Raw genomic sequence first — 27,442 nt, forward strand, 5'->3', positions numbered from 1 at the left:
GCTACTGACCCAGTTCACCAATGAGGACAGCCAAGCCTAACAGTCACGCTACATGTCCCAAGTCAGCGCTCATATGTGGCAGGGACAAGACATGAAGTCCTTCTGACCTCATCACGGGGACTTGCTTCATCATGCCTAGTTAACCCACTTCCTGGGCCCTGATACAGGACCTTCTTGGTAAACCCAGGAATGGGATGGAGGACCTCAGTGTCCCTCATTTAAGTAGAAGCCATGAACTGAATTTTCCAGGAGAAAGGAGACAGATATAAGCTAAAGATTCTACAAGGCTGACAGATTAGTAGTTATGGAGAGCCGAAAAGTTGCAGACCCAGAACCAAATCATCTCGGGCTATCTCTAGCCCCTAAATGGCCGTTTATCATCTACATCCATGCCTGACTTAATACTAATCTACCACAGACAGTTTGAGGCTGTCTTAACAGACTGCCAATCTCCACTGACCCCACAGCTAAGGATGTATGCCATCACATCCCCACCAGAGTCCTTAAAAGATCACCGTGACTTATGACTTCCTTTTGTTCCAGAACACCAAAACCTGGGAGAACCACGTCCACATTGAGACCTGTCGTTTGGGGTACCCTGAGCTGGTGTTCTCCAGCCACAGCCACCCATGCTTGGCTGAGAATAAACTCTTCCTCCCTATAAAGGGAGAACTGTGTGTTGTGTGGACAAAGATGTTTCCGTGTGCCAGCATGTGCCAGCTTGATCCTCTCCCAGTCTCCACGAGGGGGCCTCCCAGCCTGGGGCACACGTAGAAACCAGGGCAGTAGGTCTGAGGTGTTCAACCGCCTAGCTCCAAGCTGCCTCCAGGACGGGAAGGGAAAGGCTTACCATCCTTCCACAGGTCAGCCACAAACTTGTCGGAGGAGGCATTGAGGAGTGAGGTCACGTTGTCATTTAGTGGGTCCATGTTCTTGGTCAGCCAGGCGCTTGCATTGTAGTCCACCTGCCGAAAGCCACCGTGACGTCAGGCTCACTTCCTCAGGGACCCACCACGAGGCCCAAATCCTCCCGTATTTTTCTCACACCTCTAGACAGCAGATGGGAAATGCCTTTTTTTTTTTTTTTTTTTTTTTGGTCTCCACTGACATCAAAGAAGAGATCGATAGGTCAGAATCTTCAGGGGCCCTGCACATAGTAGGGCCCTCACCAGTGGTTAGCCAGTGCCTGGAAAGCCCCGTGCTGTCCCACAGAGCCTCACAGGGGCGACTTTTGGCCGCAGTCTCACACGAAAGCCCGGGAAGTGAACGGGGGGAGGTCACGGTGACAAAAGCCGTCCTAGACACCCCATGCTTCCCCCTATCCTGGGGCAGCTGGACAGGAACCCTCATTGTTCAGTTCAGGGGCCTCTTCCCCACTGTCCGGGGACTAGGGTTCGTTTTACTGTGCCTCATCATAGCACAGGGACTTGAACCCAGGATGTCAAGCAGGGCGGACACGCTAGTCTGTTTTCTGTTGCAGTGGTAAAAAAACAAACAAACAAAAAAAAAACAAAAACAAAAAAAGCACCAGGACCGAGAGCAGCCTAGGGAGGGGAAGGGTTTATTTGGCTCACAACTCCAAGCGAGGGTCGAGCACCAAGGGTTCAAAGCGTCACATCCACAAAGAAGGACACAGTGGGGGCAAGTGTGCCCCTCCCTGCTGCCTGTGTGTTTCTGCTTCCCCCTGTTGCCCAGGAGGTGGGGCCACCTGCGTTCAGGGCGGGGCTTTGCCCTGAACAGTCAACACAGTTATCCCCCCAGCCCTACAGGCCCACGGGCCACCTTGACCTAATCCCTCAGGTGAGACTCTTCCAGAGGATTCAAGACCTGAGACGAACCTTCACAGCAGGCCAGTGTTCTACCGCTCAGCCTCATCCCTAGCCAGCCATCCCGGAGACTGTCCTGCATTTGCAGGAAAGGACACTGAAGGCTCTTGGAATCCCTGACTTGCTTAATACCCAGTGTTGGGCTGGGGAGATGGCTCAGAGGTTAAGAGGACTGGCTGCCCTTCCAGAGATCCTGAGTTCAATTCCCAGCCACCACACGGTGGCTCACAACCATCTGTGATGAGATTTGGTGCCCACTTATGGCATGTAGACATACATGGAGGCAGGATGTTGTATTCATAATAAATAAATTTTAAAAAAAATACCCAGTGTTAATGGCTGTGACTGCAACGCAGAATGGACTGACAGACAGCACAGCTCTGGGTTATGATGAGATGTGGGTTGCTATGGTGATGGCTGGGGAAAACAAACAAACACATAGGAGCCTGGGAGAAGTGCTACCAGTACATGCTTAAAGGAGCATGAGTCCACTGGGTATCAAGTGGGAGGCAGGACAGCCTCAGTGTCAATATTTTTCAGCTCGGTGGGCTATCTAGTCTGTCACAATGGCTCGACTCTGCCCTCGTAACACCAAAGAAACCACAGACCCTATGGAAGCAAATGGGCCTGGCTGTGTGCCAGCCTTGACCTGCAATTTACCCTTTGTTTGAATGGGGCCCTGCCTGTTCTGTTCTCACAAAGCGGCGGGGATGCCAGAAGGGTGAATAAAACAACTCTGTAATCCTGAGCAAGCTATGGTTGTTGTTTTGTTTTTTTAATATTTATTTGTAAGTGCGGATGCTTTGCCTGGGTGTGTCTGTGTGCCGTGTGTGTGTGTGTGTGTGTGTGTGTGTGTGTGTATGCACGCGCGGTGCCAGCAGGGGGCAGCTGTGACTTTCATATGCTATTCAGGACACACTAATGTCCAAGATGATGATGGTGGCGATGACACTGTTGACAACAATGCCCCCAGATGGGGCGCTATGGCGATGCCTCAGATTCTTGTGAACCTGTAGAAGAGTCACAGGCCCCTCGCTCCAGGGCCCTTGCCTATGGGGTTTCCTATGGAGCAAGCGGTATTTGGAGTCTTCCCAGGTTAGGACGGCTGACACACATCAGAGATGCTCACTCTCACTCCTGACAGAGTCTTCCACAATTACACAGAGCCCCTAGCTGGAACCAACTTGCTACGGATCTTTGGAGGCTGCAGCCATTGCCGAAGCACCCCTGCTGCAAACACCCACCCAGGCACCCTTGAAACAGAGCAACCACTGGAGACCCTGGCCAGTACCTTCCCAGCGTAGTGGATGATGGAGAACTCGGTTTTGTCCTTGAGCTGCTTAGGCTTCTGGAACTTGGGGTGGTTGCCCTGCTCTGAGCACAGCTTCTCCACAAAAGACTTGTCCGTGGCTTTGGGGAACCAACATTCTTCATCCAGCAGGGCCAGCACACCTGGGGGGTTGTTCTGGGACACAGGAGGGCAGGGTCACCACCAGGCGGGGTCACCACCAGGTGGAGTCACCACCAGGCACACCGGGAGGGGCCAACCATCCAGATGCCACGCACACACAGCCAGGTGTGGCGGCACAGGGCTGGAACCCTGGCAAAAAACGCGGAAAGCGGAGGCGAGGGGGATCGGGAGTTCAGTGCTAGCCTTGGCTGCAAACAGGTTCAAGGCCGGGCTAAGCACAATGGGACCTAACTCAAGAAAAGTGTCTCCCCCTCCAGAAGGGGAGAGGCCACGCCCAGGAGCGGCACATCAAGGGTGAATCCGTGACCCTCTTCCCTCTACCCCCAAACCTATCAAACCATTGCCCTCCAGTCACACACAGCTGGAGGGACTGAGAGCAAGAACTACCAGGACACGATGCCCGCTAGGCTCAGGCTGGGCAAGGCATGCTATGAAGACTGCATTCCCCTCTCCTGCTCCGAGTGGAGACGGAACTCAGGGCCTCAAACCCGTTAGGCAAGCCCCTCCATCACCTCCTGTTTTGTCGGTTGGGTTTTGAGACACAGCCTCCCAGGCTTTCAGACGCAGTCTGAGACACTGTAACTGAGGCTGCCAGAACTCACTATTCAGTCAGCACTAGACTCACGCCTGCAGCCATCCTCCTGCCTCAGCCTCCTGAGTTCTGGGGTTAGGCGTGAGCCGCTATACCCAGTGAAGATTACACGAGAATTTCAAAAGAGTCTGTTTCTTTGCTTCTTCATAAATTTACTCAGGACCCCTTTCCTGTGCCTGAGAGGGTCTAAATTAAGGTGTCGGTGTGTCCCTCATCCTGGGGGAGCTGTCTCCACATCGAGTGCTCTAACTCATACAACTTTTCCCGATTGCCCTCCACAGGGTCAATTTGACGTCACCACCGGCTCTTCCAGGAGGTGGGGGCCCATGCCCATCTTGTTCATAGTTATAGCCCCAGCCCTTAAAGAAGAGGCCCAGCACGCGGTGAGTGTTTTCCTGTGGTGACTCTAGAAGTCTGGGACGCATCGGCGGACAAAGCATAGACTCTGGGGATGAGTGAGCAGAAGAGAGGGAGAGACGGCCTGAGGGGATTGCATTATGGTGGTGTATGTCCTAATCCCACCACAGGAAGGCGGAGACAGGAGGACTGTCATCACCATGAGTCAACCGTGAGTGGTGGTGCGTGGAGGCAGGAGGATCAGAGGTTCAAGGTCATCCTCAGCTTGAACCGGCTGGGGCTACAATGAGACTCTGTCTCAAAAAAAACTTACGTATGCTAATAAAAATATCTCTAAACTTAAAGTTATAATAGATCACTTGCCTGGTGGTGGCAAGGTCCTGGTGTGCAACCCCAGAGTTGCTAAAAGCTGTTTTGCTGAGGACCGGCATGATTAATCTCAACACTTAACGGGCCTGAGGCAGGAGGACTCTTACTTAGGGCTTGAGGTTAGCCTGGTCTACAAACTGAGTTCTGAGTGAGTCGGCTCAAAAATCTGAGAGGAGTGGTATAAAATGAAATGAAACAACTTTGATTGTAAACATAGAAAGCACGGGTCAGTTCCCCCAAAACTCCATATACAGCCTTCCAGGACTCGCCCAGAGGCACCACCCACATGGAAAGCATGCTCCGACTAGGCGCGTGCAAATGGGCCAGCGTGCACGGGGCCAGCCCCTCACCGGCCGCTCAATGAGCTCGATGCAGGGCTGCAGGTCCAGGCCGAAGTCGATGAAGTTCCACTCGATGCCCTCGCGCTGGTACTCCTCCTGCTCCAGGATGAACATGGTGTGGTTGAACAGCTGCTGCAGCTTCTCGTTGGTGTAGTTGATGCACAGCTGCTCGAAGGAGTTCACCTGTGCGCACGCATGGGAGACGGAGGGCAGCTGAGGTCACAGGACCAGGGAGCTCAACCCGCAGGATGCCCCGTGGCCTGGACCTGGCTTCCTGAAGAGTCCTTCCTGCCACCTCAGCATCCAGAGAGGTGCGAGACTCAGATAAGACCGTGTAAGGCCCCCATACGGCTGGCAAAAGTGATCCACGCCCCCACCACAGGGCACTCGCCTTCTTACAGGATCTGTATATAGAGGGGCCAACCACATAAGGCGGGTTCTCACCATTCCACAGACAGGGAAACTGAGGCTCAGAGATAGGGTGATCCCACAGTAGAGCTCTGTGACACATCTGTCAGCCTCTAGGGCTTTTCTTTATCTGAGAAATCCCCTCCAACTCACGGAATTGGGACCCGGACACTCCGTGTACACTCCGTGAAATACGGTAAGGATTTGAGTTTTGTGCTTGGCTGGGAGGTGGCCCATTGGCTCAACTCAAGTGAGCGGGAACCATTGAGACTCCTACTTTAAGATTCAGAGCCAACGTAACAGAAAGCAGAGCAGGTAGGTACTGCCTACTGCATCCAGCTTTGCTGGACACCCACTTTATACAAGCCAATGCATAAATAGTGGATTTATGTCTCTTACACACACTCAAGTACAACCTTAACCAGATAGCTTCCTACCTATAGTGCCTGTCTGTACATAGTGCCTTTCCACAAAACAACAGTGTCTCAAAGCCCATCCCAGAAGACCAAGACCGTGAATATACCTCAAAGATCTCAAACCCGGCAATATCCAGAATCCCCAGGAACGAAGCCCCCTGACGATGGGTCTTGTCCAAGGCTTTGTTCACACGGCTGAGGATCCACCGGAAAAGGCGCTCGTAGGTGGCCTTGGCTAAGGCTTCAATGGCAAAGTCAGCCTGCGGGACAGTGGAGAAAACACGGTGTCACCGGCAGGGAAGTGGCAGAAAGAGTGGCGAGACATAAGGAATTGCTGGGTGGATAATGAAATGCACCACCCGTGAGAAGCCTGTGGAGCGTGTTCCCACCCAGGATCGATTAGAGGCCGTCAGCCTTGCGTGAAAATATGCATAGACATTTCCACAGGTCAGGTCTCCAAGGTCGGTGATTTGTGAGGGACTCTGCTGTCAGTCAACAGTGTCCTCAGAAGTTGGCAGAACTGAAACTGTTTTAGTATTGGACAGATGAAGGGTGCAGGGGTTGAATGGATGAGGAAGGGAGGGTGGATGAGCGGATTGGTAGGAGGGTGGTCAGCGGGAAAACGGATGAGCGCGCAGGGGAGCAGGGGAGCAGATGGACAGGTGGATGGGCGGGGGGGAGGTGATGGGTGGTTGGCAATGAATGGATGGATGTTTGACAGTTGTTCGTCAGAGGAATGCTTGGATGGACAGGGAGATGGTGACTGAGTGGGTAGATGTGGGTGAGTGAGTACATAGTTAGGTGGACACATGAACACGTGTGTGGATGTGGTGAGTGGTGGGCGGAGGAGCAGGCAGATGTCACGCGTGTGGGATGATGGGCAAACGGATGGAGGCTGGCCGCATGAACAGATGTCACGTGTGTGGGATGACAGTGTCTGATGGGCAAACAGTGTCTGATTGGCAAACGGATGGAGGCTGGCCTGGCCGTGTGAACAGATGTCACGTGTGTGGGATGATGGGTAAACGGATGGAGGCTGGCCGCGTGAACAACCGTGGCGTCGTTACCTGTTCTTTGGTCTGAGCTTTCTGCACCACGTCCCGTCCAACTTTGATTCGTGGGGTCAGGATGGCTCTGGTGAAATCCGTCACATTAATCCCCACAAGGTGACAAACTTTCTGGGCAGCTGTGTGAGAGAAGAAGCGTTTTAACCACGCCACCAAGGAGGACACGTGTCACTGGGACCGGAGTGGGTGTCACGTCCTCCATACTGTTTGTTTCCCTTCAAAGAAAGAGACATGCTAGTCACCACCTGGATGACAGTGCACGGCTGTCGTCCAGCACTTGGGAGGCCGTGGCCAGAGCATCAGAAGCTCCCTCTGCCCAGACAGTGATGTGTGAGCCCTGTATGTGCTGTGTGAGACCCTGACTCAGAAAATAAAAAAGCCAACAAAAATGCCCACAAAAACAGGAGAAAAGGAAACTATAACGTATTTATAAAGTCTACTCTGGTCATAAGCATGTGGCTTGTTATATACTACTGTGTAATGTTTGCATTTAAAAGCTTATTTTCTTTCTTTTTTTTTTTTTTTTTTTTTTTGGTTTTACGAGACAAGGTTTCTCTGTATTGTTTTGGAGGCTGTCGGTCCAGCCTGGCCTTGAACTCACAGAGATCCACCTGCCTCTGCCTCCCGAGTGCTGGGATTAAAGGCGTGCGCCGCCACCACCCGGCTAAAAGCTTATTTTCAAAACCACACAGAATCATACCCTCAGCTGCCTCCAACACACAAAGACTTGTCTGTCCCATGGGGTGTGTGTGTGTGTGTGTGTGTGTGTGTGTGTGTGTGTGCCTATGCATGCGCACACATGTCCAGCAGATGGTCATAAAGTTTAGGATTTCTCCATTGCTTCACAATTTCCCTATTCATGTCTCTTCCTGGGGACTCTCCTGGGCAACTGGATCCTGTTCATGGACCACTTGTGGGGAGAGTATTCCACAATATATGTCCAATAGGGCAGCCTCTGTGCAAAGCAATGCAGTGTATAGTCTACGGTCGTTCCAAAACCAGAAACTCTATGTTCAGTCGCCACCAAGAGGGGGGGATTTTTTCTCAAAAGCACAAACTGTGGAGTGTTTTCAAGAAAGATTCCAGAATCAGTGTGGGGAGAACCAGATAGGGGAACCATGGTTCTCAGTTAACTATGTATTTCAGATAAATTACACTCTGTAATAGAATCTCACTTCAGAGGGTTTGTTTTTATCCATGCGTATGTCCGTGAGTCCACACCCGTGTGTGCGGGTGCTGAAAACGGTGACGGAAACCCCGGGAGCTGAAGTCACAGGCAGCTGTGAGACGCTCGACCTGGGACTTGGATCCCCTGGAAGGGCAGCTCTTAACCTGGAGCATCTCCCCCACCCTAAGGAATGCCCTGGGACGGCTTATCTGAAACCTGGGTCCAACTGAACCACCCGTGTTTTATCCGGCACTCCTCAATTGCAGGGAACTGGGGTTCTGTCTCCTCAGCAAGACTGCGTACCATGCTAAGCTGGCCTTTTCTCCTTTGCCCCAAGGCCTGGCAGAGTGTAGCTGCTTAGGCTCTGCTTATTCAATAAGTCACAGGAGGGTTCAGAAGAGATGACCCATGAGGGTCTGTCTGGCCCGAAACACTGAACTTCTGACTTTGTGCTGTGGGATATGCAGTCATGAAACTCTTGAAGGAAGAGGCAGGGACAACGGAAAGCCCCCATAGCCATGCAGCATGAGGGCTCTAGACCTGAGTGAATGGCTGGGATGGCAGACGGTGCCACCCCTATGGACGCGAGGGCCTTCCTATGTAGACACACCTCTAACGAAGTTTATCTTACACAGGAGGCACCATAGCGAGCTAATAATAGCGATTAGAGGAAAGTCAGGCAGCTGGCATGGTGGTGCACGCCCGCCGTCCCAGCACTTGGAGGACCCTTCTGACCATAAAGTAACGGTGACAGGAACAACAAATGACATAATTATAGCAGTGCATTATAGTAAAAGTCACAGGAAGGTGGCCTTCCTCAAACCCCCTCCCCCACCTTGCTGGCTTTTAGTTCACAGCTGACTGCCAAGCGCAGCCATAGATAAGGGGACATCTACGTCACCAGGGCCTGAGCGGGCCTGCCCTCCCATCCCTGAAACTATCGCCACTGGGACAAGCGACAAGTACCTGTGTTGTCAGGCATGGACGCCTGGTCTGTGTTTCGTTCCTTCTTGAAGACTATGTTTCCCAGCTGAAGGACGGATGACACCACCTTCAGCATGGCTGAAAGAGAGAAGAGAGGATCATTTGGCAACAACCCAAAGTATTCTGATGGCTGACAATCTAACCATCACTGGACACCCGCAGTCAGCCAAGCGTTATCCCTCTGTGGACCAAGTTCTGAGTTATTTGAATCTCGACAAGAGTCAAATTGGCCTGGATGCGGGAGCTGAGCGTTGCCAGGAAGTTGCTGAAAACCTCATACCGCACGGGGTTTCTCCATGCCGCTGGGGTTTTCCCAGCTCCAGCCGTGGACCAAACGCAGTTCACTGACTGTTATGTACGAACGGACAGAGGAAGGATGGGAGACACGTGGCGGAGTGATGGGTGGGTGGAGGATGGACTCGCTGATGGACAGATGGATGGGAGATGGATGGACAGATGGATGGATAGATGGGTGGGAGATGGATGGATAGATGGGTGGATAGATGGATGGACAGATGGATGGGAGATGGATGGACAGATGGATGGACAGATGGATGGACAGATGGATGGATAGATGGATGGACAGATGGATGGACAGATGGGTGGATAGATGAGTGGATAGATGGATGGATAGATGGATGGATGGACAGATGGATGGACAGATGGATGGACAGATGGATGGATAGATGGATGGGAGATGGATGGATAGATGGGTGGGAGATGGATGGATAGATGGGTGGATAGATGGATGGACAGATGGATGGACAGATAGATGGACAGATGGATGGACAGATGGGTGGATAAATGGATGGACAGATGGATGGACAGATGGATGGACAGATGGATGGATAGATGGATGGGTGGATGGGTGGATAGATGGATGGATAGATGGGTGGATAGATGGATGGATAGATGGATGGGTGGATGGGTGGATAGATGGATGGATAGATGGGTGGGTGGATAGATGGATGGACAGATGGATGGATAGATGGATGGATAGATGGATGGGAGACGGATGCCTGCGTGTGGGCGGGCAGATGGGTGGATAGATGGATGGATGGGTGGATAGATGGATGGACAGATGGATGGACAGATGGATGGATAGATGGATGGGAGACGGATGCCTGCGTGTGGGCGGGCGGATGGATGGATGGCTGGCATGCGGGTGACTAGACAGATGTGTGGGGTAAAGAATGACTGGGTGAGCGGAGGGTGTGTCACTGACCGGTGCCCACAGCTGTCTTAATTAGAACTGTGCAGTCACCATGTTCCAAGAACAAAGTCTAGAAATCCCATCTTTCTTTGATTCCCCAGGCTAAACCACGGGTTTTTAGCACCTTCATAGCAGCTGTCGTCACACCAGAAGGGCCAGACCCTGTCAGGAGGAGGAAGACCCAGTTGCTAACTGCCAACCTACCCACACACCCGCTCCCCCACCCACTGCAAAGCTGCTACAGACAGGGCGCTGCTAAGGCCGTTCTCTTTCATACTAACACCCACAAAAAGAACTTTGCAAACCAGGACGTGCTGCCCTCATGATTCTGGAAAGTACCGATGTAACCCAGGCATTGCCAAAGTTCCTGCAGAGTGAAGGTGAGCCATGTAACCTCAGCTCAGTCTCGCTGAACTCGGGGCAAACATTCTTAGGCAGAAGGCAGCCTTGTACGCCCATGGGATGTTTAGTAGTACCCTGTCACTCCCCAGTAAGACCCCAGCAGTGGCCACTCGTAGAGCTAGGACAGCTAAGAAAATGTCTCCAGACCTTGCTAAAGTGTTCCCTGGGTAAAGGCGGAGTCAAGTCACCCTTCCTCGAGAATCTTTGGTCGCTGTGATCGTGATGGACTTAGGAGCTGGGAGGACTCACAGGGTGGCAATAGATAATCTACCAATCCTCTTCTCTCCAGGGGTGACCAGAGTTTCTTAGTATGACAGGAACCAAAATTTAAACATGAAATCCACCCAGTTTGGGACCAGACAGGTGACTCAGAAGATCAAGCCTGACGACCTGACAAGTGTCCTCTAACGTCTATATGTGCACCATGGCATGCTCCACCCCAGAAAATCAATGGTTAAGATCTTTCTTTGGCTTTTCCCTGGGTACAGTGGCACACTCACATAATCTCAGCACAGGGAGGCTGAGCCAGGAACAGAGAGAGCTCCAGGCCAGTGCGGACAGCTTTGCAAGGTACTGTTTTTAAAAAACAAATTAAGCTAAAAACATACTTCTAAAACATCCACTTTCTTGCTAGGTAGTCACTCTAATGTATTGAAACCAAATATAATCAGGGCTCGACATTGGTGCTCGGGTAGATTGCTGCTTGTTACAAAGCTCACAACACATACGGTTGTCAGACTCTGTCCTACGCATTAAAATACTCAGGCAGCGCTCATGGAGGTGCGAACGGCTGACGCGGGGTCATGACTCTGGACAGTCCCTGGGAGAATGTGCCCAGGGCTGCTAGAACCAGCTGTGGGACTCCCATTCTGGCCCTGCTCTCAGCAGGCAACTGGATATTCTGGGACCTGAGGGTGTGGGCAGGGAAGCCAGTTTACCACAGTCCTGTCCTGGTAAACTCTGAGTGCTAGAGCCCATGTGAACCTGAAGGAAAAGAGTTTCTGGAGTCACAGTACTGAAGCCAGCATGCTTCCCGGGATGAACGCTTCCCAGGAAGAGCTGTGTCTCCGTCGCCTCCTTTGGGTCTGGTGAGTCTATGCTCAGCCCTGAGAGCCTGGGGCTAGCACCCTAACCCTATCCCACGACCCTAACGTCACAGGCAGCCAGGTAACGCATGGGCACACCCTAACCCTAACCCTAACCGTAACCCCTGACCCTAACGTCACAGGCAGCCAGGTAACGCACACGCACACCTTGGTCCACCAACCCAAGCTAGTGAGATGCTACTATTTGGGGCTATCACAGGGAGCCCCTCTAAGCTTTGGCCACAAAAGGATGTAAGAGCTGGGACACAACTGTATCACTGTCAGTAAAACGACAGCCTACATAGGGACCACAGAGCTGAACAATGGAGGCCCAGAAAGCAGCTATCTACCCTGACCAGATGAGGGCCAGTAGGGAAATCCCTCAGCAGCACAGACACAAACCCGTCTCCTAAGCCAAAGAACGAGCCTCACCGAGCTGTTCCTCTTCCGTGAAGCCCATGATGGACATGGCCTCCAGCGTCTCCTGGAACATCTCATCGTCTTGCGCAGCTGGGATGGGCACAAAGCCATTGGATAAAAACGTATAGCTGTTGAAGTTCTCCAAAAGCAGGTCATCTAAGAGAGAGAGGAGAGGGAAGCCAGTGAGGAGACACACTTCCACCGTTAGCGTGACACAAGGTCCCTGCAACAGTCTGGGCCATCCCCATTTCTCTCCCTTTCCCAAGGTTGGGCGGTTAAAGCCCGTCCGGTATGCCTTTATGTACAGGGCTGGTCTCACATGGTGGTGCAGGTCGTGTCCTACGCCAAGGTACCAGACAGCTAAAATCCAGCCTTGTCTCCACAGCTCAACCACAGTCACTAACACAGGGTTGCTTCTTCTCAGGGAGGGATGTGTCTGGTCTGAATTTTCATCTCTTCTTACTCACTTGTGTATGTGTATGTATACATGTACATACATATACACATATACGTACAGACACATATAATACATACTTACACACATAAGCATAAAACACACCTGCACACACACATATACACCCCCCACATAAACACACAATACACACATACACATATATGTACACACATATACATGTACACATATACACATACACATGCACATTTACACATACACACAGATGTATACATATACACACATACCCACATATGCACACATACATACACATATATGCACACATAGACACACACACGTAGGGGTTTTTTTTGTTGTTTTGAAACGGGTTCTTACTGTGTAACCCAGGCTGGCGTTGACTGCCTTCTCAGTGCTGGGATCATAGACATGCACCCCCATGCCCACCTCACATGTGTGCTGTGTTTATATCAAAAACTACACATGCACATACGTTTTAAAAACAAATGACTACATAAAGCAATAGAGAGTAATCTAAAACAGTAACAGATTCACACGTCCTAAGTAGTGTATTATGTACTGCCCTGTGTGTAACAAACTACTTCAGGATATCAAATTTAGGTCTTATATGCTGAATTCCTGCTATGATACATAAAACTTCAGATCTCATCCCTCCTCCTTTTTCCTTCCAGCTGTCTCTAGTTGAATCAGTAGACTAGCCTTTTATCACAGGCTAACAAATCTGGCCCACTGGTTGCCTTTGTAAATAAAGTTTTATTGAAACAGAGCTGCCTCCATTTTCTTGGGAGGTCTCCCATTGTAATAGTAAGCAGCTGCGACTGAAACAGCCTGGTCCTCAGCGCGTAGGGTGTCTCTTGTCTGCTCCTTTGGTGAAACCTATTTGCTAACCCCTTGTTTATATTATTACACCTAATAAAACTTGTTTGTGCTAGGTTTGCTGGTGCACACCCGCCTGTACAAGCCTATAGGCCCAGTATTATTCTGAAGGCCAAGGCAAGCAATCTCAAGTTCAGGGCCAGTCTGGTCTACAGAATGAGACTGTTGGGAGTGAGCATTCTCTGAGCCAAGACAGAGAACATAGACCAGGGAAGACTGAGAGAGAAGAGCTCATACCCTGCTGGTGAAGGTTTTCCAGGGGTGGCCTGTGAGGGGAGCACCCCACCCCTGTATGTGATCCCTTACCTTCTTTCAGGAGGTAAGGAAGTGTAGTGAAATCATTGTTTCCCCAGAGTGAACCTTGGTGGAATTGTGCCTCTGTTTGGAGCTGTGTTAGAAGGGATAGATGTTGCTGTGTGTCCCTGGAAAGGAAGTTTAGCAACGGCGTCTCAAGAAAAGAAAGGCTGTTCTATAAAAAGCCCCCCCCCCGTGTGTGTGTGTGTGTGTGTGTGTGTGTGTGTGTGTGTGTGTGTGGTGTGTGTGTGCGTGCGCGCGCACACATGTGTATGAGTGTGCGTGTGTATGAGCGTGAGTGTGAGTGTACATGTAGGAGCCCGATGTTGACATCAAGTCTTTCTCAATCACTACCCCCACTCCCCACACAACCTTATACTTTGAGGCGGGCTCCCACTGAGGCCAGAGCTCACAAATTCAGCTGGACTAGCTAGTCTAGGGACCCCGTCTCCACCTGGGAGTACCGGGATCACAGGCACTGCCAGTCTTCCCACGGGTTTGGCAGATCTGGAACTCGGGTCTTTGCGTATGCACAAGCGCTTTCCCCAGTGTGCAACTCTCCGGCCCCACGGCCACACCCAGCTGCTCTGTTTCCTGTGCTGCCGTTCCCCTTCCATCCGCCCATTTTCAGCTTTTCCTTTCTGCCCTCGTTGCTACCCTTCCAACACATCTGCTCCTCGCCAAGACAATTAGAGATACTTGGAGCAATGTCAAGGAGACGCTCTCTTTTTAAGCCAAGGTCTTCCATGGGTCGGGTTACCTTGAAGCCACTTGGTGAACCCAAAGCTGAATGTACCCAAGGCCAAGGTAACCGAAGCTCCTGGGCCCAGAGAAACACGGGACTAGTCACAAGGACTTGGGTCTTTGCCAACACCATGATCCATGGCTTGGAAAGATCCACAGGCATTTCAGTCTCTCGGACTTTCCTTCTTCCCAGCTCTGGCATCAAGAATACAGATAAGGCTGGGTGTGGTCGTGCATGCCTGTAATCTCAGTACTTCAGAGGCCAAGGCAGGGGGATTGCTATGAGTTTCAGAGTCGCTTGGAACACTTAGTGAGATCCCAGAAATGCAGTTAGCCCTACACTTTCTCCTCTGTTCCCTGGTCCTGCTGCCCCTGCTGCCCCCGCCTCAGATGCCCCTGCCCCTGCTACCCCTGCCCCAATTGTGGGAAAACTCACAGCAGAGCATGGAGCAAAATGCAGCTTGGAATCCAGAGGGCAGAAGGGTAAAGGGTTTCAGCGAGCTACCCCAGGGGGGCGGGCAGGGGGGCGGGGCTCCCACTGGGAACGAGCTACCCCAGGGGGGCGGGCGGGGCGGGCGGGGCGGGCGGGGCGGGCGGGGCTCCCACTGGGAACTGCTTTGTCACCTATTTGCTGGTGTGGCATCCACCCAGTACCCCTGGTCCATCTCGCCCTGGGTGCTGCAGAAGGCTACGGTTCCAGAACAGTGAAATGAGGGGCACCAACCCTAGAGCAGGGCCGTGCAAATGCCCCATTGCGGCTGGGCTGACCACGCCTCTCAAAGTAGCTTCCTTTCCTTCCTCCTGTGATTGCCCCTTCCTTCCTCCTGCCTTCCTTTCCTTCTTCTTCCTCCCCCTTCCTCTCTGTTCCCTCCCTCCTCCCCCCTCCCCCTCCCTCAGGGTTCTATTGTGTAGCCCATGCCGGCCTTGACCCAGCTGCCCTGCCTCCCCCCCCCAGGCCTTCGCACCCCAGTCTTTTTGCTAATCATAACCAAAATATCTTGGGGGCAGAAAACTGATGGAAACCTAGTTTGCATTTTTTGTTGCCGTCAGTTCTCTAACTCAGTCCTAACCCTAGTCACAAATATGGATTCCACCGTCCACCCATGGACTCCACCATCCACCCATGGACTCCACCATCCACCTATGGATCCCACCGTCCACTCATGTATCCCACCGTCCACCCATGGACTCCACCGTCCACCCATGGACTCCACCGTCCACCCATGGACCCCACCGTCCACCCATGGACCCCACCGTCCACCCATGGATCCCACCGTCCACCCATGGACTCCACCGTCCACCCATGGATCCCACCGTCCACCCATGGACTCCACCGTCCACCCATGGACTCCACCGTCCACCCATGGACCCCACCGTCCACCCATGGACCCCACCGTCCACCCATGGATCCCACCGTCCACCCATGGACTCCACCGTCCACCCATGGACTCCACCGTCCACCCATGGACCCCACCGTCCACCCATGGACCCCACCGTCCACCCATGGATCCCACCGTCCACCCATGGACCCCACCGTCCACCCATGGACCCCACCGTCCACCCATGGATCCCACCGTCCACCCATGGACTCCACCGTCCACCCATGGATCCCACCGTCCACCCATGGATCCCACCGTCCACCCATGGACCCCACCGTCCACCCATGGACCCCACCGTCCACCCATGGATCCCACCGTCCACCCATGGACTCCACCGTCCACCCATGGATCCCACCGTCCACCCATGGATCCCACCGTCCACCCATGGACTCCACCGTCCACCCATGGACCCCACCGTCCACCCATGGACTCCACCGTCCACCCATGGACCCCACCGTCCACCCATGGACTCCACCGTCCACCCATGGATTCCACCGTCCACCCATATTCACCAGCGCGTCCCTTTCCTGGCTGTAATTTTGATGTTCCTTTAAGAGTTTGACTCCTCCCCGGGTGTTGGTGGCGCATGCCTTTAATCCCAGCTCTCAGGAGGTAGAGGCAGGCAGATCTCTGTGAGTCCAGCCTGGACTACCAAGCGAGTTCCAGGACAGCCTCCAAAGCCACAGAGAAACCATGTCTCAAAAAACCACAAAAAAAAAAGTTTGACTCCTCAACTCCAAGGCTCCCGTGACCACCCCCTCTCGACCCTCCCCCCACCAAAGAAGGGAAGAAGCAGTCTGGACAGAAAGCCACCGAAGAGAGCCCTTAAAAACTGTGACAGGATTTCTGAAGTGAAACTCTTCACATCTGATGGCTTCTGGTGCGGGGCCGGGAAGGGCTAAGTTTTCTTTAAGGGGTTGGTACTGGGAGTGTGACCACGCTCCAGTGAGCTTGTGAGCAACATAAATTGGTGTCTCTTCTCTTCTCTTTCCTTTCCTTTTTTTGGGGGGCACAAGGATGGAGAGGCACACCTGGAACGGCTGAGGAGAGCGTGTGATTGGGGTGCACTGTGTATAAACTCCCAAGTAATCAATAAAAATACTATGCTAGAAAAAATGTTTTTGATTCCCGCATAGCCAAAGCTGCTTATTTCTTACCTGAGATACATGGAAAAAAATTAACTTACAATAGAAACTGGCAGACACCAGTGTGCTTCCTGTTCTTGTAAAGTTTTATTGAGACACCCACTCTGCTGGTTTATGCTCGTTGTGGCTGTGTCTGTGTAATGGGCAGAGTTAAGCAGAATCTAGTGCCCTATAGGAGCGCAGACAATGGCTATGTGGCCTTTAAGAAAACGTCTGTTTGGGGTGTAGCTCAACTTACAGGACTTATCGGGTGTTTGTCAAGTCCAGGGCCCCATGCCCAGAATCAAAAGAAAGGATGGAGGGGAGGAGGGAGTGGGGGTGTGTGCGTGCACAAACCACAGCACTTGGGAGGCAGAGAAGGAGGATCAGGGTTTCAAGGCCAGCCTTGGCTATACAGTGGGTTTGAGGTTAGCCTGGGTCACATGAGACCTTCAAAAGAGAACAAGACCTCGGTAATGGAACGTCTTGAATTCACTGCCCTCCAAATTCTTTCTAAACTCAAAATACAAGGTTGGGCTTTGGGGCCTATGCCTGTAGGCTCAGAACTTGAGGCAGGAGGATTACAAATCCAAACTAAATTGAGATACACAGCAATTTTGGGGGCCACCCATACTACAAAAGCAGAACTGATCTCAAAAGCAACACAAAGCCAACAACTAAATATAATTGAAGGGTATTTTTTGTTTCTGTTTTGTTTTGTTTTTTAAGGCAGGGTCTCATTATGTAGCCATAGTTGGCCTGGAACTCACTATGTAGACCGGGCTGGCTTCAAACCCATAAAGATCTCCTGACTCTGCCTCTTGAGTGTTGGGATTAAAGGAATGTGCCACCTTCCTAGGCACCTGGCAGGTTTTCTAAACAGGTTTTCTAAGTCATTGTCCTCTGCTTCCTTTAAAGTCCCGGATTGGAACGGGGTCTGAACAGTTCGTGCTCTAAAGTATGACTGAGCCATCTGCTGAGTGAAGACCACACTGCACCAGAGGAGGCGGCGGACTGTGTACCCCCCTCCTCGCCTCAGACCCTTCCCAGTCCCTGACCCTGAACCCATCAGGGCAGACACTCACTTTTCATCTTTTCCTTGGCTCCAGCGATCAGGTAGTAAAAGATGTGGAACGTTCTCTCATCCCTGGCCTGGCGAATTGCCCGAGACTTTTCCAAAAGATCTGGTTGGAGAGGAGTTAAGGACTCTGGGCCCAGCTCAAGGGCTTCAGCTCACAGCTCAACTCCTAAAACTGAACTGCCAAGGCAGGTGTCCCCCAGAACCTGAGAGGTTCCCTGGAAAGTTTTGAGGGACCTAAGAGATGGCAGAGTTGGCCCCAACGTCTGATTCACGAGCCTGTGTAGGGCAGCTGATCTCAGGCGAACTCTTTAAGGACAAGGGGCTTGGCCTTGGGCAAGACTTAGCAAAGAGGTGACGGAGGCCACATGTCAGCTGGTGCCAGGCCGGCCCTAGCTTTACCCCAGCACATGCTGAAAACAGGATGCGAATTAATTCTCTTCTAATTCTGTTCTCCAGACACCCACAAGTAGCAGAGAGCTGAGTAACCAGGCCCAGGGAGGGAGATAAGGCCCTGGCTCATCAAAGGATACATGTTTCGATGTTGGCACCCACGATGTAACCAGTGACATCGAAGTTGATGCGGATGAACTTGCCCTGCGGAGAGGAGAACAGGTTGATGGCGTGGCCAGGCTCGGCGCAGATCCCATACCACAGGCAGGTGGGGAGGTGGGGGGGGGCAAGCGGGAGCAGGAGAGGCTCTCACAAATGCTCAGAGCTCCCCAGTCTTGCTGGGCCACAGCAAACAGCATGCCCAGGCCTATCAAACCCATGCAGGGAACATCATTTGTTTATAAAACAAGTAAATCCTTCATGGCTGTTCCCAAGGGGGTAGGGAAACTGAGACTGATAGAGGTCAAGTGGCCTGGCGCGACATTGCTCTTCAGAGGTGGCTGTCAGTCACAGGCCTTTCTACACCAACTGGGTTAGGCTGAAATGCTTTATTGCGCATGTGTGTATGGGAGGGGGCATTTGGAAGCGCATGCCCGGGGACAATGTCAAGTGTTATTGTCTCAGGCACTGTCCATCTTGCTGCTGAATCTCTTAGTAGCCTGGAATTCTCCAAACAGGCTAGGGCTGGCTACTCAGCCAGCTACCCCACGGTGGGGACCACAGGTACCCGCCACTACGTCTTGCTTTTTCTTGTGGGTTCAGGTCCTCGTGTTTGCAGGGCAAGCACTTACTAACTGAGCTCTCCGAGCTCCCGCTAGTGCTGTGAAGGGAAGCCCTGGCCCCACAGATGCTGAGCCAGAGCTCCCCCTTACTGATTCCCCTAGGCTCCACACTTGTGTTCTGAACAGGGTCTTGCTAGGCACCCCAGGTTTGCCTTGAGTCGGCAATCCTCTGGTCTCAGCCTCCCCGAGCACTGGGATTGCAGACATGCTTAACCACGCCCGGCTCTGAATGGCCTCCTTCCTCCTTCATATTAGGGGGAGGACATCGAGATGGTCTGTGTGAATATGGGAGTGTTCGGTAGCCGAGGCACTTGTCACCGCGTGAGTAGCTGCGGTGGGAACAGGCCTGGGCAACAAAGCCAGGCCCAGGTGGAGCTTCTGGATGGGCAGGGAAAGTGTCTCCTTTAATTTCTATGATTAATTTTGTTCTTACTCATGTGTATGTGTTTGCGTGCCTATGTGTGAGAAATGTGTGTGTGTGGGTGCCCACGGGGGCTTGGGAAGGACATTAGAGCCCCTGGAGCTAGAGTCACCACTGGCAGGTGTGAGCTACCACGTGGGCTCCGGGAACGGAACCCCGCTCCTCTGCAAGAGCGTGAAGTGCTGCTGACCCCTGAACCTTCGCTACAGCTCCCTTCAGGGGGCTCCCCGTGGACCCCTGCCCCAGAGAGTTACAGGTCCAAGAGGCACCCCTGAAACGGCAGCTGCTTCTCGCTCTGTTTGACAAGCACAGCCTTCCCTCTGCTCCCCTCACTCAGGAGGCTGCCTGATTGATGGAGGCCTCGCTGCCCTGCGCAGTTCTGGTAGGCTGTGGCGCCTACCATGCTTCTCTGCATCCTTCAACCCATTAGTCTTGAACAAGGAATGAGACGACTTTGGGACCCGGGAAAGTGTACACAGGACAGTGACAGTGACGCCTCCCGCACCACTGACTGCTTGTCCCCAAAGCAGACCCCCTTCCTGTGTCTGGAGCCACACCGAGACTATTTATTCACTGTGTTCTTGGTGCCTACGTCAGTGCCAGGTATGCAATATGTGCTTAATAAAGACCAGCTTTTAACAAATGAAAAGGCAGGGGGAGCGGTCTTTATAAAAGTGTCTACCACGACGATTGTGTGCAGTAAGTGCTTAGTCAGCATTTGGTAGAGGACAGACATGTGTGTTATAGAGTAGATGCTCAATTCATGCTTTGTTCAGTGAACGAATGAATGAATGAGTAAGAATTGCATGTGTCTAGTATGCAGTAGGTGCTCAGTAAATGCTGGTTGGGTAAACCACAAATGTTAATGTCTAACTGAGAATGGACGCTCGGTGACTGTTGGTTGAATGAATGAGGACAGGAGCCCTCGGGACAGAAGGACAGGGAACAAGCGTGGTTGCCCTCTATTCTTTTTTAGTCTGGGAGGGCCCTTGTTCTCTTACAGTCTGTGTTCTTGGGGAGGGGGTGCGGCATCAGGGTGCCCACATCTGTCCCAGAAACGCCCATATAGCTCTGCTACTTACAAAACGAGAGGAGTTGTCGTTCTTGACGGTTTTTGCGTTGCCGAAAGCCTCCAGGATTGGGTTCGCCTGTAGAAGCTGCTTTTCCAGCTCCCCCTAAAATTCATTCACATCCAGTTATGGATGAATACAGCTTAGGGCCTGCACACAAAGCTCTGCCCTTTGGTCACGGGCTCTGTCCTGTTCTCGGCCCCTCCTAGGCCCCGGATGTCACATCCAGACGTACAGGACCAGTGTGTAAGAGCTTTCTGACAGAGAAGATGCCTGCTTCCCAGAGACCAGCGTTATTACATCATACAGCGCTGGGTTGCCTACAACACCGTGAATGGTGCCCCCTAGGAGCGTGCCATGTACAACCTGTCCGCTGTCCGCGGTGATATCACAGGTCAGGGTTGCCGAGTTGAGCTACCACAACCTTCCCAACTGCTTACGCCCAGCGCAACTTAAAAGAAGTTGCAGCATTGCATCTGACAGGCCTGGACTCGTGATGTTTCCTATGGAAGATTCTTTGGGAGGCACCAAGCCCATCAGAAATCCTTTCCAAGCAGCTGCAGAATGAATCCTCGGGAGCTGCAAGAGCTCCATCTAGCAGATTAAATGCAGCCGAGACTGCGTGCAGCCCACCAGGCCCCTCTGCAGGGCTCCTGAGTGTGAATTAATGGAGGCAAGGAAAGGGCCGACAAAGGAAGCCACGCCAGGGAAGCCAAGACACCGAAGGCAGTGGCTGCTGCCCCCTGGCCCATGGCCCCTGCACTGCAGTCTGCAGAATGAGATGCAGATGGTCTTATCTTCATGGAAGCCCCAGCGTCAAGTGGACCTGGCCCACTGGAGAAACTGACAGAAGAGTCGTCTACTTTCCTTGGTGAGGAGGAAGATACTTGAAGTGATTGCATCTACCTGTGCCGACTTGGGATACAAAGGTTTCCCACGAAACTCCCTCCTCTGTAAAGATGGTTTCTAGCAGGCACACTGAAAGGCCTTCCAAGGAGAGCTTTGAACATAGAGACCTCATCTAATGGGTGATGAGACTATTCCAGAGCCGTGAAGTGACTTGGCAAAGGTCACACGGCCTATGTCAAATAACATCCAGCTTCTCGCCCGAGACAAAGCAGACAGCCATCTACCTACAACAGACTAGTTGACCTGGAACACCCTGGAGGGTCTCTTCTAGGCTGGGACACAACGCGCCAGCCCCACAAGCTCTGTATCAGAGTCCGGCTCACGCACACGAAGGGGTCTGCGCGCGTGCGTGCGCGCACGCGTGGGGCCAGGTTTGTGCCGCACAGCTGGGGCCTTACCGAGCCGCCAAAGCTCGTGTGTCACAAACCCAAGACGGCTTCAAATGTCTTGGGTGAGGCAACTGGCATGCAGAAGAGACACACACACGGCACACGCATGCACGGAGACACACGCGTGCAGGAGACAGAGCTGGGGCAGGAAGGCGGGGAAAGTAGCTCTGCCCTGGCTGGGTTTCCCGCGGACCAAGCCAGGGCTACTCTGGAGCCCGACGGTCCTAAGACGCTGGACGGATGGGATGGGGAGCACTCCAGTGTGATGGGAAACTGGTGGTGGGGCACATCGTGGGAAGGGATGAGGCTCATCCCGGACCGTGACAATTCGTCCAGTCTGGATGGAGTGCAGCTCCCGGGGCGGGGTGGGGAGGGGGGTCCCTGCGGGAGCCCCTGGGCAGCTAATGCTCCCCATCCTGCACTCTGGCGCCTCACCCCCGCCCACTGCATGACATTCTGGTGCCTCTACTAGTCTGGGAGTCCAGGGACTCGGGGGTCTGCCCTGTTCCCACATCCGCTAGGGGCCCCCCGTGGGTGCAACAGATGCATGCAGGTCTTAATCCACTCGGTGCCTCCCGTCACACCAGGAAAACCCTGTTACTCACGTAGGCAAAGGATGGGCCTTGCTGCAGTGGGGGACACAGCACAGCATGAAACAGACGTCAGTGCTTTTGCCTTCACAGCCACGCCCACCCCACGCTGGGCGCCCTGGGCGGGGCTCCTTCTGGCTGGCTTTGCCACTTAACCCCAGCCCACAGCGATGGTGAGATGGTGAGCTCCTTCCCCTCGACAACGCTCCAGCCTCTCCTTCCTTCTCTCCTTTCTCCCTCCCTCGGCCCCTCTGTTCCTTTTGAGACGCTGTAAAGCCAGGCTAACTTTGAACTCAGGATCCTCCTGCCTCAGCTCCTGAGTGCTGGGATCATAGGCTCGTACCTTACCGTCACATCTCATTTCCTAACTGCTGGAGCATCAGTGGGTGTCTAACTTCCTTCCTTGCTTCCTTCCTTCCTTCCTTCCCTCTCCCTCCCTCCTCCTCCCTCCTTGTTTCCCTTCCTTCCTCCTTCTTTCTGACGGGGCCTCATGTTTCCCAGGCTGGTGTCAAACTTACTGGACAGCTGAAGATGGACTTGGACCTCTGCCTCTCCTGCCTTTACCTCTCAAGTGTTTGGGTTACAGTGTGCACTACCCCATCTGGTTTATGGGGGCGCTGGGGATGAGCCCAAAGCTTTGTGGCCTGCTGGGCAAGCACTCTACCAGCTGAGTCCCAGCCCCCACACTGGCCTCTGATCCGGTGGGGGAAACGGTGTGTCCGCATACACAGGGAAGAAGCGTCCAGCCCTCTAAAGCGGAGTCATCCCGTTACGTCTTATTCTCGTTATATAGAAAAAGGGAGATTCCCTGCCGCACAAACTCAGGCTGGTGTTCCCTGCACATGACGCTAACACACTGATCTGTGGTGCTGGGCTTGTTTAAGAGGAAAAGGTTCCCAGGCTATAGCCAGAACCCACCCCAGGTCCCCGAGACCCCTAGGCTCACTGGTCCCTGTGCCAGTCCGTCACCCCTCAGAACAGGAAGCAAGATGCAGGGTGTCAGAAGTCTTTCCTGTCCTCTGCATCTATATAGAGGTACTGACGGGTCCCAGGATCCCACAGATGCAAGGGAAGAGAGGAAGAGAAGCAAGGGAAGGTTCCAGAAACTCCTCTACTTTTCCTTGTAAGCCCTCTTCCTGCTGGGCCAGGGTGGGCCTTTGTGGGTTTTTTTTTTTTTTTTTTGGCTTGTTTGTTTGCTTGCTTCTTTGTGTGTTTTGGGTTCTGTCCCTGCAGGACCTCATCCTTGTGGTGTGTGACAAGCGCCTCAGCCAACGGTGAATGAGGGACCCATGCTGAGTGACCCCAGCATCTTTGTCCCCTGAGATTGGGACATGGGGTAGTTCCAGTTTGAGAGTGAGTCCTACCTCATAGGGACAGTATGTGGGGCACATTTGCTGGCCCCAGATATAGAGACAAAGGCCAGGGATCAGGAGTTTGTAGGACAGTTCCCACAGCAGAAAATCTGGTCACAGTTACCAGGTTTGGCAGGGCCTCTGCTAAGAAGTATCCCTGGAAGATCTCAGTGCAGGAGGCTCAATTCCCATACTGCTGGGACCATATAGTCACAGCAAGGGGAAGGGATCCCCAGAGTTAGCCCGTCCCATCCGAGGGGGAGAATCCTGGGGGCATAGGCTGAGTTCTCACTCTGGTGTTCTGCTCACTCAAGTCAGCCAAGGCCAGGCCGCTCGCTCGTCACTCACCGTGATGCTGCTGTCTTTCTTGCCCTTGTGGGAGGACGCCACCACAGCCAGGTACTGGATTACTTTCTTCGTGTTCTCTGTCTTCCCAGCTCCAGACTCACCTCTGAAAGACATTGGCATGATGATCCCACAAGCCAGGGGAGACCCTCAGTGCCATCACTGCCGATCCCAGAGAGGAAAAGCTGAACCTCCTCCTGGAAGGGGCATTAACTGGCTGTTTTGTGTGCAGGCGCACATGTGTTTGGGTGAAAGTCTGTGCGTATCTGTCTAGAGGCCAGAGGTCAACCTCAGTAACCACACACCTTTAAAAAAACAAAACAAAACAAGAGCAAAAAAAAAAAAAGTTCTCTCTGGCTGGAACTGACTAATTAGGTTAGGCTGGCTGGGCAGTGGACCCCAAGTTTCAGCCTATCTATGCCTCCCCATTGCGAGGTTACAAGCTCATTACTCTGCCTAACTATTTTTTTTTAATATGGGTCCTGGGGATCAGAGCTCAGGTCCTCTCGCTTGCACAGCAGACCCCTTACCCGCTGAGGCACCCCTCCAGCCTCGAGCTTGTGTTTTAGTCACCTGAGCAAATGAACCCAAGTAGACTCGGCCCACAAACCAGTGTAGCCCTCTAGAAACACTGCCAGGAGGAGCCCAGAAGACCCTGAGCTCTGCTGCAAAAGACCGAACCCCCGTCTGTTCAGCATCATCCGCTAAAAGAGGCACTGTCAGCAAACTGGACCCAGAAGAGCTGGACAAGACATCGGCTTCCAAGGAAGAAAGAGAGTACCTTCCAGAGCCTAGGACAGACACTCGAGATAAAAGGAAGCCTTATCCCAAGAGTCGCCGGGCGGAAGCACGGCCCTCGGCCCTCCGCAGAATCCCTTGAATACCAGGCAGCTAGCAGGTAATCTCAGGCAAGTACCAGAGGGTGTCTTGGGTTGGAGTAATTTACACTAAAACGTGCCCTTAGCTGATAGCTTCCCACGGGTGGGATACTGTTGGCCTGACGAGTTGACTCTTTCTGGAGCATGAGGGGCTGCTCCCTTGGGCCATCAGAGATCACTGCGGAGTGACCTCTGGCACCCCGTCTGCTGAGAAGACAGCCAGGGCCTCTGCTAGCTCTCCTTCCACATCGTCTTCTGCCCAGATTTTTTGTTTGTTTTTCCTTTCTTTGCTCAAAGACACTCATTTTCTGAGCTCACTTCACAGCTCATGATACAAGAGGGACTTTTTTTTTAAGTCTGGAAAAAATTCATCCGTGCAAAGATCAGCTTGGGGTTCTCTGGGCTGAGCCAGCAGCCCGGCTGAGCATAGCTCTGCTCTTCTCCATACACAGAAACGAGCTTTCTCTGCCAAGGATGCCTCAATGACCTCACTCAGGCTGGAGAAAAAGAGAAAAGAGAGGGTCACCACCCGCTCTGAGTATGTGGCCTGACACCACGGAGTCCACCGTCCAGAAACTACGCCACACGCCAGCTCCCTGCTGTCCCCTGAACTGGGCACAGTTTGAACGGTCCTGCACAGACAGTGTGTCTGAGCACAGCCCCTCACAGGCGGGGCTGCTTGGGGAGGCGTGGCCTGGGGAGGCAGGTTCCCGGAGGCTGGACTTTAAGGGTCACACCCCAGCAGCTCAGGCTCTCTCCACTCCCTGTCAGTGTCAGTGCACGGTCTCACTGCCAAGGGCGGACCCACTGCGGCTGCTGTGCTGGACGGTCGCAGGGGTGTGACGTCCCTGCCACACCCTCCTTTCCCAAAGGACACAACTATTGATGTTTTTTTCTAAACCTTGGAAAACAAAATTGACACTGTGTTTGTGAGCACGTGTGTGCGCGTGTGCGTGTGTGTGCGTGCATGTGTGCAGGCGATTGTGTGGGCGCGTGCGCGGTGGCACTATTTGGCGTGCCCAATCTCCTTTACCCTCCTCCCAGCACCACCTCTATTTATGTGGCTCTAAGAAAAAGAAGCCTGGCCCAGAGCGCGTGAGCAACTTGTTCTAAGTCACGCAGCAGGGCAAGGCGCACCGAGTTCTCCCTGGTTCCAACGCCACCCACTGTCCCGCCGCACAGGCACTGCTCTCTAATAGCATGGGGGGCTGACAGGATCTGAAGCCACCCAGGATGCAAATACCAGGGCTCGCGGCAGGGAGTTCTTAGGCTGGGCTGATGAGGTGGGAAATCGGGACCCACACCGGAGGCGGGCGGCCCCACCCCACAGGCTGGGGGCCTGGCTGGCACAGGAAGGACAAAGTGAGCCAGTGGATGAGCAGTGTTTACCTCTCTGCTTCCTGACCTTTGGGGGACTGCAAGCAACTGCCTCCCGCCCCCACGCCACGCCCACCCCGATGGCCGGTGCCTCACGGCAAACCCTTGCTTCAGAGAGTCGCTTTTATCAGCTGTTTTGTCACAGGAAGGGCAGAAAGGAACCAACAACACCCCAGTTCCAGGCCAGGGGCAGGCGCCCCCCCCCCACACGTGTCTGCTAAGAGCCTGCTCTGGGCTCACTTGCACCAGCACCACCTTTAATCCGTCAGGATTCTTCTCTTCTTGGGGAAACTGAGGCTCAGAGACACTGAAGTGCTCTGGTCACAGGTACTCCCATGGACATAAAACAGAAGAATGAAATTTGATCTCGGGTGGGTCTAAATAACAAGACCGCCCGCATTCTCCCACCCTCCCACTCCTTAGTTTTGATAAACGAGAAAGGGAAGGACAGAGGGACATCCCAGCCTTGGACTCTGGAACTGAAATCGGGTACCAAAGAACTAAGCCCCTCAGTCGTGTACACCGTGGTATAAATTATTTCAGTTGAGCTTACGTCAAAACAGTGGATACGTTTCCCCTTCGACTAACTGAAGGAGAAGGATCCTGGTCAGGGCAGGGGGGAAAGTTCTGAGATTTGAACACAGACCTCACAATTATCACACGGGTGTCCCTCCCAGGCCCGGTTCCTACCGTCCCGTACTTTCCCATCAGGCCTTCAGTCTCTGCCCCTGACAACAGGGAGGACATCAGCGGCACGACTCTGGGGATCCCTTCCCTGTGGTCCTCCAGGCTCAACTATTCCCAAGTTCCTCTGATAAAAATAAATTGTCTTAGATGGCCTTGCCAAAGAACACACCCACGTCCCAGGCTCCAGGCATTTGAAGCTGGCAGG

General features: G+C 53.1%; 1 protein-coding gene across 5 annotated transcripts in view; it reads right to left on the reverse strand.

The window, feature by feature from the left end:
• Nucleotides 1-27,442, reverse strand: part of Myh11 (myosin heavy chain 11) — a 96,366-nt gene that overhangs the window by 36,401 nt on the left and 32,523 nt on the right. For 3 of the 5 annotated variants that reach the window (XM_040733611.1, XM_040733615.1, XM_040733613.1), the window contains 12 exons: nt 24,299-24,401; nt 22,614-22,634; nt 20,723-20,815; nt 18,578-18,641; nt 18,052-18,150; nt 12,132-12,275; nt 8,982-9,077; nt 6,848-6,966; nt 5,888-6,040; nt 4,966-5,139; nt 3,118-3,291; nt 851-965 (listed from right to left, as the gene is read on the reverse strand). In XM_040733611.1, the coding sequence (XP_040589545.1) occupies nt 851-965; nt 3,118-3,291; nt 4,966-5,139; nt 5,888-6,040; nt 6,848-6,966; nt 8,982-9,077; nt 12,132-12,275; nt 18,052-18,150; nt 18,578-18,641; nt 20,723-20,815; nt 22,614-22,634; nt 24,299-24,401 (1,355 nt within the window). The remainder of the gene's footprint in view (nt 1-850; nt 966-3,117; nt 3,292-4,965; nt 5,140-5,887; nt 6,041-6,847; nt 6,967-8,981; nt 9,078-12,131; nt 12,276-18,051; nt 18,151-18,577; nt 18,642-20,722; nt 20,816-22,613; nt 22,635-24,298; nt 24,402-27,442) is intronic. The other 2 variants (XM_040733612.1, XM_040733614.1) reach the window with 1 other exon arrangement.

The sequence above is a fragment of the Mesocricetus auratus genome, unplaced genomic scaffold (assembly GCF_017639785.1).
Source record: "Mesocricetus auratus isolate SY011 unplaced genomic scaffold, BCM_Maur_2.0 Super-Scaffold_100031, whole genome shotgun sequence".
Taxonomy (NCBI): Eukaryota; Metazoa; Chordata; class Mammalia; order Rodentia; family Cricetidae; genus Mesocricetus; species Mesocricetus auratus.